This window comes from Choristoneura fumiferana, chromosome 12 (genome assembly GCF_025370935.1).
Source record: "Choristoneura fumiferana chromosome 12, NRCan_CFum_1, whole genome shotgun sequence".
Classification (NCBI taxonomy): Eukaryota; Metazoa; Arthropoda; class Insecta; order Lepidoptera; family Tortricidae; genus Choristoneura; species Choristoneura fumiferana.
The window spans coordinates 2,344,862-2,362,213 of NC_133483.1; the positions used below are offsets into that span (position 1 = coordinate 2,344,862).

General features: G+C 37.1%; 2 protein-coding genes across 2 annotated transcripts in view; one reads left to right on the top strand and one right to left on the bottom strand.

The window, feature by feature from the left end:
- Positions 1-12,593, top strand: part of LOC141433115 (uncharacterized) — a 13,057-nt gene extending 464 nt beyond the window's left edge. Inside the window, exon 2 of the mRNA XM_074094959.1 lies at positions 11,880-12,593. Within this exon, the coding sequence (XP_073951060.1) occupies positions 11,880-12,335 (456 nt within the window). The 3' untranslated portion in view covers positions 12,336-12,593. The remainder of the gene's footprint in view (positions 1-11,879) is intronic.
- Positions 12,594-14,742: 2,149 nt separating this feature from the next.
- Positions 14,743-17,167, bottom strand: Arr2 (arrestin 2). Its single transcript, XM_074094948.1, has 6 exons — positions 16,888-17,167; positions 16,599-16,805; positions 16,380-16,511; positions 15,957-16,308; positions 15,125-15,319; positions 14,743-14,933 (listed from the first exon to the last, which is right to left on the bottom strand). Exons 1-6 carry the CDS (start codon positions 17,050-17,052, stop codon positions 14,785-14,787), a joined length of 1,200 nt encoding a protein of 399 aa, XP_073951049.1. The 5' UTR covers positions 17,053-17,167; the 3' UTR covers positions 14,743-14,784.
- Between the last annotated feature and the right edge of the window lie 185 nt (positions 17,168-17,352).

Consider the following 17,352-nt stretch of genomic DNA (forward strand, 5'->3'; position numbering starts at 1 on the left):
AGAAATTACAGCCATTAGCACGAATTGTAATCCTTATTAAGAGGAAGTGAGTTTTCTTAATAAACCAGTAAGTGGCAACACATAGAGCTATAAATGCGAGGAATAGTGCTTCGTGGTATCTTGACACACAATTGATGACTTTGCTTTCTTGCCTCTTCTGTAAATCTGTAAGAATGAACACACGTTTTATGAGTCACACGCTATGAGTGCTATATTATATCAAAAATTTGGCAAAAAAAAATACAATCCTATCATAAGTTAAGCAAACAAACAAAAAAATCAATTTGCATGTGTGTGTAATAGTAAATAATATTTCAGTTACAACGAAGCCGATTAATAATTACGAATATAATCGTCTTCAATTTAAACCCTCATATAATAATTAATAATAAATACCAAGGTCTCGGGTCAGCAAACAATTATTTTTCTGTCGGTTAGAGACCATTCCCAGAAGTACAAATAAAAGCGCCAGGTCGACACTACTGGAGACCAAAGGGCTGGCAGCTAACTCTCCCAATTAATTTCCTTCGATATTCAACTAGGGAATGCTGCCAGCCTGTAGGGCTTCATACTACCACGGCGCGTTTTGTAGATTTAACACCAACCAATTGACCCAACTAATATGAGTGCAGTGATCACCGCAGTAGGTCAATTTTCTTCTAAATCATATGTATGAAATTTTTGAAAGATCAGTCACTGACGTAGCTAAAAGAAGAAGAAGTATATAAAAGGAACTCGAGTTGCGACAACGAACTGGAAAACGAAGCGTTGGCAGCCTCCCACTAGGTGGAACGACATCACGTGAGTTGCTGGGAACCAGTGAATAGGTTAGACGTGGATCCAAGTAGGAAGTTGTTCCTTGTGGCGTTCCAAGGGGGAGGCCTTTGTTCAACAGTAGACGTGTTCAGATGATGATGATGAAATTTTCAGTCTATTGGTCAGTGCCTCTATGGATAAAGATTACTTGGTTGAGCTAATGGAGAATTTATGTTCCGAAAGACAGCTGATAACTTGAACTTCCTAGGTTCCGACTGTTATAACAGCTTACGGCGTTTCTTGTTAATAAATTGCAATATTGCAGAGACTGGATTTGCAACATTTCACGGCGTAGTTTAGTTTTAAATAGAAAACTATCGAGAGACTTAGACGTATAAGACATTGGATTTCTCTGGGTATTTACTAAAGGTAAGGTAAGGGTGGGTATCTCATGTTGTCACGAATAAATGTTTGCTTTCTTTCTTTCTTTCTTTAAGTGCTTTTTAGGGGGGGGGGGGGGGGGGGGCAAGAGCGCAGTCAAGCGTATCGGCAATTTTGAAAATATTAGTTTTTCTTACAAATATACAATTTTCGCAAATGTGATGAAAAACATTGTATGTCGCACGGGTGGTACTAGAATTACGAACACCAACTCATTAAAGCCCTCAGTCTTCGACTTCGGGCTTCTAATAGACTCTCGTTCGTAATTCCTTATTTACCGCCCTCAAGACACAATGTACTATTCTCAAGTTACTTAGGTTATTAACATCTATGTTACGCTTAACATTAATTATTCTTCAGCTTAGATTTAAAATAATGTTTTTTTTATACCCACAGGTCAAGTTCCCTTTCCCACGTTTTATTTATTGTCTGGCCCTTGCCCTAACTGGTTTTAGAACAAAGAGCGACAAATCTTATCTATTTGTAATTTTTACAATGTCTCACCCATGCGGGCAAGATATCTCCAGTCAAATCAGCAACCGTTACAGTCAAATCAGCAACCGTTACTGTCCATAAAAAGTCTTAGATAACGATATAAAGGGTGACTCTGACCAAGGGGCTTTAAAGCCAAGGTTCAATTCATAAGTTACTTTTGTTTAATAACATTTTCAAAAAACTTAAATTTAGATCGTTTATTAGACCTTAAAGTTTAATCATTAAAGCGTGTATCGGACACGGCGGTGTTATCGCTCTCTCTTTGGTTTTACAGGGGCCTTCAAATAATTTTTGACATTTGTTTCCACCAGAGATGTGCTGTGCGAGGATGTGTAAATAGAGCGTTTCTATTGGTTAATCAAAAACAAATTCCTCACAATATCTCGCGCATTATTGGTGGAAACGCTGTTTTACATCTCTAAGATAAACATTTATCTGATGTTAATTTAGTATTGTAAGTACCTACTGCATACATTGAAAATCACATTTAACCTGAATTAACAAAAATGAAATGAAAAACCGGCCAAGAGCGTGTCGGACACGCCCAAAATAGGGTTCCGTCGCCATTACGATACGAATTACATTTTTATTGTACCATTTTGTCGGCATAGTTTACATATATTATATATCCGTGCAAAATTACAGCTTTCTAGCATTGATAGTCCCTGAGCAAAGCCGCGGACGGACGGACGGACATACAGACAGACAGACATGGCGAAACTATAAGGGTTCCGTTTTTGCCATTTTGGCTCCGGAACCGTAAAAAGTTGCGGGACGATAGTAGCTTAGTTCTGAGTAGAATCGACCCTGGATTTAAAGCTCCATGATCAGAGACACTCGTACAGTATATTTAATTACAAAGAGCTCATGTAAATCTAGATAAAGGACTGGACAATAGTGAGCCTTATGTAGCAAATACATAAGAAGTGAAAGGATGGTTGCGTAAGAGTAAACCGATTCCCACAAAATTTTATGGTTTGGGTACGCTAGTTGGTATTGCTGATGGATATCATTTATTTCCTTATTATCTTCGGTAGGTATGGGCAGCATCTTCTGATCTGACCCCAACATATAAATCACGATCACTCTTCGTCTACAAAGAAATCGTTTATCGCCGCGCCACGAGAGCTATATACGAGTATATATGTAATTAAAACCATCGTCCAAACTATGTAAATGCCTAATTTTATCTAAAAGGTTCAGTAAAGATATAACATACAGACTTACTTTTGCATTTATAATATTGGTAAAGATGAGAAGAAGATTTTTTTTGTTCATCAAATCTTCGTTTTTTCTGTTTTAGTAAAAATCAAAACCTAACCGATATTGTGTATAATCATTACGATGTAAATGACTGTTTTGTGCAAGAATTTACCAATAAAAAGATAGCTTAAGTTTACTCACTTCTCTTCTTTCTAATGCTGTAATAGAACGAAATATAGCCATCTATAGGTAGAGTCATTCACGATGATACGTGTCGTGGTTTTTATTACATTGACATTAATGTCTAATTTTGACAAAATCACGCGTCTTCGTGGATGGCACTAGGTATATGTGGTGATCATCTAATCATAGTGGATTGTGATATTTTTTAATTTTTACCCACAGGTTTTGAAAGCAATATCGTGTTCAAACTTCGTGAGGAAATAATAAATATGACTGACTGTAGGTCTAAAAGTATCTAATAAAAACCAATGAGTGTATAAATGGTTCACTTTTCACTGTACTTTCACCAATCGGATGCCATCACGGTCTACAAAGGAGCGGAACGCAGCGGCAACAATAGAAATTGTAAAATATACTGCCGAGCAAAAATAATAGGTTACTTTCAAAGAACTTTATTTTTGCTCCACGGTATATATGACACTATCGTTCGATGAAATTATTTTTTATTTTATTTAAAATTAACTTCAACTTGGATATTTCTATCTAGACCTAAACAATTGAATTAGATCGATCACAAAACGAATGTTAGTTTTGTAAAAAAAAGCATTTTAATAAGTTTTTTTTCGCTGTCCTGTCTATAGGTACTTTGTATTGTTGTCTGATCTATATTTTAAGTACTTATAGCAAATGGCAAGTCACCAAAAATGTGTTAAATACGATTTCCAAGATTAGACCAACATATCATACATAGTTACTAACTGACACAAGTTAATAACAGCTTGTAAAAAAAACGATGAATAGTAAATGAGGTCGATTAAAAAATAAAACAAAACAACGTTTACAAAAATTATAAAACAATGGTAAAGAAACTGATTATACAATTAACGATTCTAAATTTAAATGCAAATTTTATACAAACACTTAAACAGGTATGATCTCAGATTTAGGGGAGACTACAATGGAACCCAATGGACCTCAGACTGTGGGGTTCTCGGGTCCGTAGGGATGCAAAGATGGCACGCGACGAGAAAAAAAAGTTTACAAGAAAGATGCTGTATTGTGATTCATATTTTCGTCGAGTTATTGAGATTAAGCGTGAATGCGTACATTTTTTGCATAACAATTTTCACCAAGTGAATTGAGGTAAGTATCAAAGTAGTAATAAGGTTTAAAAATAAACAAAATTTTGTTGAGCTATTAAAATTAATAAGAAACAACGTAGTGTTTTTGATTTCTCCGCAGAAGTTAGTGCCAATTATGGTTGAATCAGTGTATAGGTAGGTACTATGATTTATGATTAGGTACAGTAATTATACCTAAGTATACCTATGATAAAGCTACGTCGAAAAATCTTGACATTTTAAATAACTCCATAAAAGCTATCATCACAAGTGTCATCGGGGTCATCGTAAAATGACTTCTGTAATTTCTTTCTGTCCCGAGCAACATGACACAAGTTCCAGCAGCTGATCCCCAACCTTCGCGAGTTGGAGAAGCACTTGCAGAAGAAGATTTATTCTAGTTAGTTGCTGAATACGAAATATACCCGCGTCCTCGCATTGTCCGAAAATGCAAGGTTTCCAGTAAATTCTTAATAGCAACAGAAAAATCGCCAGTCGAATGTGTTTAGATTTAATGATTAAGTTGCGGCCAGAAGATTATAATTATTGTGGATTATAGATTGTGGGATCTATAATCTTCTATGTTTATATGGTTAAAGCTATAGATAGGTAATTGTTAAGGATATTCAATAAAAAAAAATACAATGTATTATTAACACATGCCTGAAGGAGTCAAAATGAATAGAATGTTTGTATTTTTAAATTTGTGTTTATCTGTGTCGATAATCACTTAAAATTCGTACTGTTTGCAAGCAAAAATAAAATAGTCACAAGGGACAATGTCTAAGTACAACAAATGCAATTTAAGTTGTAATAATAAAGGATTCGCTAGTACAAGTCCGTTGGTAATTCCCACCAAACCAAATCCCATCCGCGGCGCTGTCCTCACGTTCAAATTGCAATAGCCGCAAGGGTCACCCTTAGCCCTTTAATGGTAACCTGTTTGACCAGTTTCGACGTGGGAACCATTGTCCAATGGGCCCCAAACGTTGTACAACAAGTGCAGGGGGGGATTTGATGCGAATACAATGATAGTGTCCTGTTCCGGGGTACATACGGACATTTAGAGTGAACAGCTTGAGGTTTTGATCTTTGATAAATGTATTTTGTAAGTTAGAGGTAACGTGTACCTACTCGTAAGTATGTGTTTGTGACTAAGGAATTGTGACTGGTGTCGCGGGGATGTAGATGATGGTGACATTATCAATGCCGATTCCCGCTACGGTAAGGGCCTGGGCACATGTCGCCGGTACGGTGCCGTCTACGGTGTCACGGCGCGGCGCCGTCAAACGCTTGGTACGTACACGCTTGGTAGTTTTGACGGCGCCGCGCCGTGACACCGTAGACAGCACCGTACCGGCGACATGTGTCCAGGCCCTAACTGTTTCTTCGACTTAACTAAAAGAGCTCTGATGACTGCTTTAATGTGGCGCATATAGACAATATATAAAAAAAAAACAATTACTTCCTAGACCATGCAACCAAATCATCCACATACCTAACAACTATAATCGCAACATAGATTCAAAGTCAAAACATCTTACTCAAACTCCACATTACTTACGAGTACACTAAAAAATGCACTAAACTCTGCACCATTGTGTCCCCTCGTTGAAGATATGCAAACTAAGGGGTCATTCTTCACTGTCCTTTCTCACGAGGAAGCGGTCAAACCTGTTTGCGGACCCTTTCGCGACAGGACAATGGTGTCCTTAGACTCTTCCTGGTCCTTTGTCCAAACAAGTTTGACCAGTTTTGAGGTCATGAGAAAATTTTTGGGGTTTGTCTAATTGACATCTTTTAAAATGTTAAAAGGGTGCCGGCCGATGGGCCTATCACTGAGTCTTGGCTCTCTGTCCGTCCATCTTTCACAAGGCTATATACAGATATAGCCTATATACATACAGATGTAAATAAGCTCTAGAATCGATAACCCTGTTTCTTGTTGTTATTGGGTCAAATCGCGCAGGTTCCTTTTTAACCCCGACGCAAAAAGAGGCGTGTTATAAGTTTGACCGCTATGTGTGTCTGTGTGTCTGTCTGTGGCACCGTAGCTCTTAAACGGGTGGACCGATTTGAATGCGACAACTAAACAGACAAGACAACTAAAAAGTCAAAAATAATTATGCACTACGTAGCTGTTGCCCGCGACTTCATCTGCGAAGAATTCGTTTATCCTTATCCCGCGGGGACTATACCTTCCGCCGCCTAACTTTGCCTAAAAGTTAATTGCCACGACTAGTACCACAAAAACTATAAAGGTATAATTCCAATAATTGAATAGGCACTATACCGTTAAGCGATTCGAACACAATCCAGGAGTACGTAAAGACGTCGCATAAAAAATGTATCTCAAAAATGCGTCAAAACTGAGTGTAATGAACTTTGAGGCCGATTTATGTGGCGCGTGGTATATGCTTTTTTGTCGGCGTTTTTTTTTCCGGGCATTTTTTATTTTTGCTGGCGTTTTTTTCTTTGAAGCTAATTCCATCATTCATCAATTCATCATTTATTTAGTAATCTAAAGTACGTAGAGTTGCTCCAAAAAATAATAATTTATATTGAATCAGGCGTTACTTTGCGGAGGTCCATAACAATGAACTAAAAGAATTTCCTTGCTCACCCGCGACCTTACGATAGCTAAACTTATGCAAAATATGCGTGTTCATGCAGTTCCTCCACCTCCACACTGTAAGAACACACACAAATCACACAAACCCATCTATCACCACCACCACACTACACTGACGCGTTTCGAACTCAACCAGAGCTCATCTTCAGAGTGACACAACCATACACCATACTACCAGTTGTTAGTCTAACACAAACACTAGAAAAGTCTAAGTAGAAATAAGCAACCTGAGATATGTATGCATAGGAAAAATTCGTGTCTAGATTACTGTCCAGCAGTGGTGTAGGGGTTATAGCACGCAGCACGGAATGCTGAGGACCTGAGTTCGATTCCCAGTGCTGGTCTCTTTTTCTGGTTTTTCTGTGCATCCATGTCTCAGTTTGTATTTTCTTATAACAATGTCATTAATGTCTAATTTTTACAAAATCACGCGTCTTTGTGGGTGGCATTAGGTACCTACATTGTGCATACAATTAGCAAAGACAGAAAATGTGAAAAACCCATTTGATATCGAACACATTTTAATGAAGCGAATGATCTGACCGAATTGCCGCGAGGATATTTTTTTTTTGTTTATATTTACATCGTGAGGAAACCTGCACAAACCTACGAAGCGATTCAATGGTGCGTGCGAAGTTCCCAATCCGCACTGGGCCCGCGTGGGAACCAGGGCCCAAGCCCTCTTGTTCTGAGAGGAGGCCTGTGCCCAGCAGTGGGACGTATATAGGCTGGGATGATGAAGATGGTGATTATATTTGAAGCTCTGGGAATGTACAAATTTATGATCTTGCCTGCATAATTAATTATAATGCATTGACTGATTTTGGTAAAATTAGACTGATAAAATTTAGGATGTTCGTATTCTGTTGAAGTCGAAAAGTTATTTATTTATGAATTAAATAAAAACAACAATTTTACCGATAAAATATTACAACAACTTTATCATACTTACCAAGTATGTCAAAAGACAAGGAAATATCTACCTACAATCTACATAATTTAGTTAAGCATAAAAATCTTCACAATCTACATAATTTACTTGCAATGGGGTTATTTCAACAGGTACTCTCATGAGTTGATTAAAGATATACAATATTTCGATATACCTACCTAAGCGTTAGGAACGATTTTAATATGAAGAGCCTGTTTCACCGCTCATTGATAAATTTATCTGACAGATATGCTGTAATACCGTCTTTGTTTGTTTTGTCCGAATAAACAGAGACTGTTGCACATTCACCTGTCGCATAAATTTTAACAATGAGAGTTGTTACAGGCCTCATGCTAGTTCACAGAAAACTGTCATTTTAGGGTGCCGTCTCTCTTTAAAGTGTCGCTTGAGAAAGAGACGGTGCGCTCAAACCACACCCGCGTACCATAATAATAATAATAAACGTTTTTTGCAGACCAGGATCCATAGATTGTTAGTAACATGTAATCTTTTTTAAAAGGGTTAGTAACACAAAGAAATAAAATTATCATCAAAATTACTAATTAAAATCAAAATAAAATACATCAAAATTACAATCAAAATTAAAGTCAAATTTAAAATTCATTTTTCTAATATTATTCTAATTCTAATTCATGAGCTTATAAATGCCATAGCCTTAGCCTAGCCATGGCTAAGACGCCGGCCGAGGTTTTGCCGGCTAGGCCTAAACTCCAATTCAATAGAATCTGACAATCCTGTAGACACTTCCAGCCTACTAATATAAACACCGGGCTGCCTAAGGCTTTGTGATGTGACTATTATTATTTTTTGATTCCTTGTAGATGATAATTGCAACAACAGGGACATATATAATCAAGTGTGCCCACGATAGGGTGTCTTAAATATGTAGAAAATTGACAGATTCTATTGAATTGTACCTACTTTACGTACAATTGCACTCAGGGATGATATCAACTTTGCCTGCTGACTAACCATTGCTCACTGCATTATTGTTTCTATGTAGGTCACTCATATTATTTCCAAGTGCTTAAATATTTTCCTTGTACTAATTACCTTATAAAGTGTTATGGTTCCGTAGTTAAAATAGCAAAAAAAATCTGTTCGTCTGTCTGTCTATCCGTATGTCATGGAAATTTTAAGCGGTGAATATTATAGCTCTGTAAATTAAAATCTTTCGTTAAATTGTGTCTACTTACATAAATAAACAATGGAAAAAAATTACGATAATGTGTTATTAAACAGTAGAAAATAGATAAAAATTAACTAGAATTTGATTTACGAACTACCTATTGCCATTGTTTATGGTATTTTGACTATGAGTGAGAATCACGAAAGTTTGAAACGTTATACCTATGGCCAATCAAAATAGTGAATGGTAGGTAGGTACCTACGAAGAATGTCCTCGTTTATTTTCTATCCTTTTGGGTCATACCTGCTCTATAAAATATCATTATACATATATCTTTAAAAAATACTGCCACTATTTTATACATATTACACTGAGGGCTAATTTCACCGTCTCTGTTTATTCGGACAAAACAAATAAAGACGGCATCATAGATATCTGTCACACAAGCCCTTAGTGTTTTGCATTAGCGCTATTGTATTATACCTAGCGATTGTTTTAGTAAACATTTAAATTTTATTTCGCCTAAGGAACCCTTGATTACGCGCGCCCCAACTCACCGGCCGGCTTAAATTTACGTTTTTCCCCTTGCTATGATTTTATTTCCACTACAACAAAGAACCAACATTTTAATGATGCATCAGTGATGTCATCACTGTTGTTGTTGGAAAATTATAAATACGGAAAGAGCTGCACTGCGAGTACAGTCTGATTTTCGTCTTCTAGTGATCAAAACAACCATGTTTGCGCCAACATTTGCGATTCTGTTGACTTGCCATTTATCAGGTAGGTGTTAAGCTATTTTATTGTTTCGTACATTCAAGCAACAAAACAGAACTCTTACAGTGTCCCCACCTAAGGGAATTTTACCCTAAATTTAGGGTATTTGTACAAGTTTAGGGTATAATTTAGGGTAAACATTATTTAGGTTTTTTTTTTTTGGGTAAAAGTTTTCGAATGAAATGTACGATTTCAAGAAAAAAATACTGCAGATGACATAGAAGCCAAGACTATTAAGGGTGCATTCCAAGAATGTTTCGAAACGGCGTAGTAGTTTAGGAATTGGTTTATTAATAAATTGCATTTATTTGCTTAGTTTTTATTTAATAAAAATTTTAGGGTAAAAAAAATTACAGTGCCTAATTTAGAGTAATTTCGCGTAGCGCTAGGGTAAAAAAATATCTGAGGTGGCAACACTGTACTCTTAGGCTGCGTTTCCACCAAAGATGCGCAAGGATGTGTTACGTGGAATGTATTTTTCATGAACCAATAGAGTGAAAACATGGACGTACTACCCAAACGGGACCGAGTACTCTGAGAATTCGTATTTACGAAAATTAGTACTTTTTTCCAAAGCGCCTAACATAGAGGCTAATCCACGATGAGAGGGATAGTGACAACCGATGCAATTTGTCTCTTTCTTTCGTCTTGCCAGTCAATAAAATGCCATTTTATTATTGCCTTGCATCTTTGCATCTTGTAACTTTAGTGATTATAATAAACAATGAGCAGGAAGATTGAACTTGTCTCACAAAAATCTTAGGTATGGTCACCCTATTGAAAGAGACAAAGTGCAGTACTAGCTATCTTGCTCATCGTGCTTTTGAGCTGCAAGTGCTTGGTCCCGTTTAGGTAGTACGTCCATGAGTGAAAACAGCTGAGCAGAACGAGGCTAGATAAATGAAGCGCTTCTATTGGTTCATCAAAAACACATTCCTCGCAACACATCATCGCACATCTCTGGTGGTAACGGAGCCTTAGACAAGTATATGACTAGTATAGGATAACTTCGTAATTGTCTGTCATATCATAATGAATTTTCTTCGAATTTACGGGATCCATTATGTTGTGTACACTAAGGCTACGGACGAGACGGACTTAGACAGAGACGAGCGGAGCGGAGAAGAGACGTGTAGGGATCGACCAATCATATTAGGTGAATCCACACCTCGTCTCCGCCTCATTCTCATCAGACGTGTAGGGATTAATCGATCCAAGCGTCTCCTCTCCGCTCTGCTCGTCTCCGTCTCAGTGGAGCCGAAGGCAGCCTTACACATTTTTTTTATAACTGAACTGTCTTAAAAATTTTAAATGTTCTAATGTTATTAAATATCACGGGAAAATTCACACCAATTGACCTAGTCCTAAAGAAAGCTTAGCAAAGCTTGCGTTATGGGTACTACGCAACGGATAAATATAATAATATAGATAGATACATACTTAAATACATAGTAAACACCCAAGACCCGAGAACAATTTTTTTTTAAATATCTGCCCCGACACGGGAATCGAACCCGGGACCTCAAGTTTCGTAGTCAGGTTCTCTAACCACTGGGCCATCTGGTCGTCAAATTAGAATACCTAATTACTATTCGTCGAGAGTTGATAATTTATTAATTTAATGTTACGATGACGCCTCGGAATAGCCGTCGCTAAACTATCGCTAAACTATCGCAAACTGTATGATCGCATTGAGTTTCATGGTACCAGGTATATTGAGTTCTTGTCAAACGCGCGGCCGTCCCACTTTGCATAATTGTCTTAATTTTTTTCGTAGCTTCATAATTCTTACTTATAGAAAACAGAAACAGACAAATACCAGCATATTTTTTTTTATTTCTTCAAGTCCATATTAAATAGTAGGTATTGGTACTGTATCTACAATTAAGAAATAAGACGTAAAACGTAAATTATACCAAATTCAAATAAAACCAGTCGAATTTGTTAGCAAATTATAAAAAATCGCTTTTAAAAACTTGCAACGTAAGTATGTACAGTCGAACCATGTGATTCCTGACCCACCGTAGAACGTTCTCACAGTAAGTTTCATAATAAATTTCTTTTGTCAAGCAATACGATGTCACTAGACTTTAGGTTTACGTTTTACGAAGTTTACGGTTTACGAAGAGTGTACCTAAACCGATTTTTTGACGTACCTACCTAAATACTAATTTTATTTCTCATCATTAGGTTGCCGCCGCACCTGTAGATGGACGAGTCGAATCCGATGGCACGTACAAACGTCTCTACTTACCCTACATTGAATCAGTCGCCAAGGATGGCACCATAAAGATTCTGACTTCCGAAGATTTGCTCGGCTTGGCCAAAAAATTGGAAGCTGGTGACATACCAGTGACAACCATTCACCGAATCATCGGCGTCAATAACTTCAATAACACGCTATCAGACCATCAATTGCGGCGAATGGCCAACCATGAAGTCGCAGCAATTGTGAACCCCGAGGATATGAAAAAACCTGGTTTCGGTCACTTATTCTTAACCATCGACGACAAAGGAATCATCCAAACTTTCATCTACAATTTAACTTTGGAAGAGGCTATGGAAAAAGCCAAAAACGAAGGTTATCCGAATTCATCCTCTGAAGATTCTTATCACCAGAACAAGCCCAAATCGGCTTCTGATTAAATTTAACCAATAGGTTCACTAATAACGATATTGATTGTATATTGTTTAAATTTATATTTTTCCGAATGTCACATAAATTTTATTATATATATATTCAGGCTAATACCTACTTACTTACTGGTCTTAAACATTTTTTTTTAAATATTTGAGTAACTTACCGCGGTCTGTTGTCGTAAGGTATACCTAAATCTAAATACCTATGTATCAATTAAGTATAATCAATCTCAGCAAAAAATAAAACTTTAAAAGTAGTATGTACTTACCTTAATTCTTACTTATTTAATTGGAGCGTACCTAGCTCGGTCAACTGGATGTTAATATAGGTAGATAAACAACCTGTGTAAACGACACCAACCCTTATTCCTTTTTCTTTTAAAGTACCTCATCCCAGCCTATATACGTCCCACTGCTGGGCACAGGCCTCCTCTGAGAACAAGAGGGCTTGGGCCATAGTTCCTACGCGGGCCCAGTGCGGATTGGGAACTTCACACGCACCATTGAATTTCTTCGCAGGTTTGTGCAGGTTTCCTCACGATGTTTTCCTTCACCGCAAAGCTCGTGGTAAATTTCAAATGTAATTCCGCACATGAATTTCGAAAAACTCAGAGGTGCAAGCCGGGGTTTGAACCCACGACCCTCTGTTTGAGAGGCGATAGGTCAAACCACTAGGCCACCACGGCTTCTTAAAAGTACCTACCTACAATGAATAATGCGACAAATGAATGCGTCTCCCCCGTCCATAAAGATCTTTTTCGTACCTACTGTAATTAAATTAGAAGAAACTTCAAGAGCACGTCATCCAAAAGTAATATTATTAAAATAGTACATTACCTACCTACTGCAGAGGCCGGGAAAGTAAGGCTTGCAGGCCGAGTATGTAGGAACCTATAAACAGCCGAGCGAAGCGAGGCCGGATAGGTATACGAGGCTGGCATGTTCTTTCACGCCGAAGCTTAGTGCTTTTCTCAAGCATGCACTAAAAGAAATAAAAACTCCTAGAAATCAATGTTTTATACGTAAGGCAACTAAAATTGTACCAGACTCAAATTATAACTACCATCTATATATAACTAAGTGTTTGTTTCATTCTAACATGATTTTTTAAAACGTTAAAATAATTTCAAAAAAATCTTGTTGCTATAAAACATGTAGGTAGATATAACGAACAACAAAAATAAAAAATCTCGTATCACGTTTCTAAACAAAACTTTTTAAAGTGACAATGGTACTTACTTGCAAAATGGCTGAAGCCCAAGTCCAGTCAATAAAAAAGACAATGACACTTTTTTAAGACATATATAAGATATATGTACACGATTGCCACCAAACAAAAAGTTGAAGTTGAAGTTAAGACAAACAAACTCAATTTTCCCGCCAAAACATTTTTTTTAAGTGTTGCTGTTCGGCTTTTAGGGCCATTATTACACGAACTGCAGCCCATTTTAATCAGCTACATTATTACTTTATTGTAATTTCACATATAACGCGTCGGCAATATTTACATATATTTACATATTACAGTGAACGGAGTGAACCATAGAAATTCAGATTATTGATTTCAAGTCTTGTATAATAATAATAATCATGGATAATTTGAAGTATGAAGTTTTGCACTGAAACAAAAGACTGTTGTCTTGCAAGCCTAGGCCTATTATTGAATATTTTGAAGCCTGTTTTAAGGGACACAACATAAACATTTACTTATAGCATGTTTGAGAAAAAAACATTTTAAAATAAATTTTTAGTTAAAACAAAACGTGATGGACTGCTGTCTTATCTGTGGGTCAACGCGCTTGACAATAGAATAGAAACGCCTTTTGACAAATGAACTCCACAAATAGGGCGGGGAAAATCAAACCCTTTGGCTACCTGTGTACCCTTCGTTCGAGTACAATAGAATATGCAAAGTACTACATGACTTATAGAGCATCTTTATTTCGATGTCAGTATAGCACAGGTCTTTCTAGTGAGTGGGTATCACAAGATAAAAATTCTAGTCATAGGGAAAGTGATAAAATTTTTGTCAAAATAGTTAAACAGTTTTTTTCTGGTGATGTTTATTAATAAATAAAAATTTAACTAGGATACATTTTCATTCAAGAAAGGTAAGTGAATATATTTTAATACAAACATTAATCAAGATTAAATAGCCTTAGATTACCGTAAAAAGCTGGTAAACATTTTTAAAGACCAATATTAATTTTAAAATTATGAATATGATTTTTACTACTTCAGTTGGGTGAAATGTTGTTGATATCGCTATAGCCTATAAAATCGAAATAGTTGAGTACCTAACATACAAATTCTAATCAAATAGTTGAGTAAACAATTGGATTCGTAGGAAGGACATAAGTTCACAATAGATATGGTTTTTAATGAAATCTTGCTTGGTTGCGATGTTTTTGTATTTTCCACGTTTTTTCTATTTTTTTTAAGTTTTCTTTTTAATTTATTCCGGCTCGTTCATCCGGAGGCGAGCAAAGTCCTCAAACACGATGTTATCCTCTTCCTCGTTGGCGTACAGAGAGTTTTCGTAGCGGTGTCGCTCAATACTTTGCATTTTCTTCATCGCGTTAAAACGTTGACGTTCAGCAGTGCCTGGGAATAATATGAAATAAAAAATGTGTTCATTCGATTTAAAGCTCTGAAATAAGCGGATGGCTACGTTGCTAATCCGTTAAAGTAAAGGCGAAGACTTTGCTAAGTCTAACTAGCCAGTTCATGTGGTCTAGTCTCGGAAGCTTATCTCATGAATATTTTATTTGAGAACATATATTATTATATGTTACCTTCAGCGGGATGCAGTAACTTAAAAGGCACATCAGTGACCAGCTCGCCACCAAGTGTTCCACAATTCAGCTTCACGCGTACGGAATACGACACCACGATACCAATGGCGTCGGCAGGACACTTGCCCTCGGCGACCAATGTCGAGCTTGCCAGGTTCACGTCATCTTCCTTCAAGTGGCCGTCCAGAGCTACGCCTGAAACCCTCGAAAACATTGTACACTGATCTAATAGGTCTAACAAACGATCCGGGCCGTTTCTTAGAACTTGGTCACATTCAGAGACTCACATAGACACTTAGAATGAGTTCTCTGATATGAAAATGCCTTCTAAATTTGGGTCCGGTTATCGAAATTACATCACACTAAAAAACAATATATATACTTGTCCGAATAAATATACCAAGTACTTGTCCGACTACGCGCATTCCAGGGTTCCCTACTGATTAATATGCGGCAAATATGAACAAAAACAGCCTATTTTTTTTAATGGAACCCGAAATCAACAGGATGATTTCAGTAAAATAATGTTATTGAAAGACCTATCCAACCCTATAAAAATTTGAAATAAAAAACGCTTGCTAATTTTATTTATATATATAATGGTGCCAATTGTTTTAACTTCAGTTTTACAGAAACATAAAATATTTTTTACCTTATATTTTAGATTGATTTGATTGTTTGTTTCGATTGTTTCAATTCATTCTATTACCATTACCATATATTGTAGATTTTAACTTGACTTTTTGTCTGAATATTATTAGAAAAAATGATAGCAATGCGATAAAATAGTCACTAGACTAATTAGTTATCTATATCTAAGATTTGGTCTTACCACGAATATCCTTATTAGTGCGTGCCAAAGGAACCAAGTAGAAAGTCTTGGATAGACTGGCTCCAGGGGTGATAGGGCATCCTTCACGGCTTTCCAAGGAAGCAACATGGCGGCTAAACTGGGAGTTGATCATTGTTATTTCAACATGCTGTACTACCATGCAGCGAATATTGCGCACTGCTTTTCGTGAGTTGTTCGACACGATGACATTGGCAGCCAGTTTCTCGCCATGGTAATAGATTTCTCTGTCCAAAGTAACTTCAAGGTTGATTTTTCCATTGCTGAAAGTGAAGCCCTTGCTCACAAGGGAGCTTGGAAGACGGCGCCCACGGCTAGCTGGAGCATGTTGCAGCTGCACAAAAAAAAGGAATGAAATTATGTGTTGAATTTGAAGGGCCGGTAAAAGATTTTTTGTTACTTTACCTTCTTGATAGCAAGAGTTACTGAGCTCCTCTTGTGGCTCTTTTGATCTTCACTCTCGGCAACGTAGGTTCGTACGCAATAGTCTACTCCCATCGGCTTGCCCTGGTCTTCTTCAGATGGTTGAAGAGTTATCTAAACATAAATTTATTGTGCTCATTTACAATATGCTGATTGGTGTACAATACTAGCACTTGAAAGTGAATGAAACTTTTTGTTTACCGAGCTAGGCGCCATCTCCGGAAAGTTAAAGGTGAAAGGATACGCATTGGGCCCCAACTTCTTCAAGAGCTTTTCCTGCACAGCAGTTAGTTCCATCTTTGCGTTGATCAAAGGAACAACTTGCTCCTGTCCGATGACCATTTCCTTCGAAAACTTCACTCCCATGACTTCATCTTCCTCCCTACCATAGCGGTAGGTGGTCACAAGCTGAATAACAAATACATGTATAATTAACTTTTAACTGTTTACACTGCACTTCATAACTCATATTATCACTTCACTTGTATACCTGACTGTAGATTTTTCTTCCTTTCAGGTATTCAGGGTCAACAACCACAACTCCATCGACAGGATCACAGTAATCCATATGATCAATGAAGTCCCGTTTGCCCAGGTAAACCGTAACTTTTCCATTTGGGGTAGTTTTTTTAAACACTTTAACTGCGACCACCATTTTCAATTATGTAAATTTGGATGTAACGGACAAGGGAATGAGAAAGCTGCTCCGTATGGAGTCGAGTTGTTTACTCTGTGAGGAGTACACCAGAAATAATGGATAGCAGCCAATTTTACTTTTATATACAGGAACATGTGAGGTTTCATGCAGACCAGTCCAACATTATAATGGGATTTAGCCTGTAGGCGGGCAAATAGGATTAAAATCTTATGACGCATACTATCACAAAAATCGATTTGATGTCACACCACTATTTTGTTTCGTCAAACCGAGCGAATTTCGTATATCCACAAACGT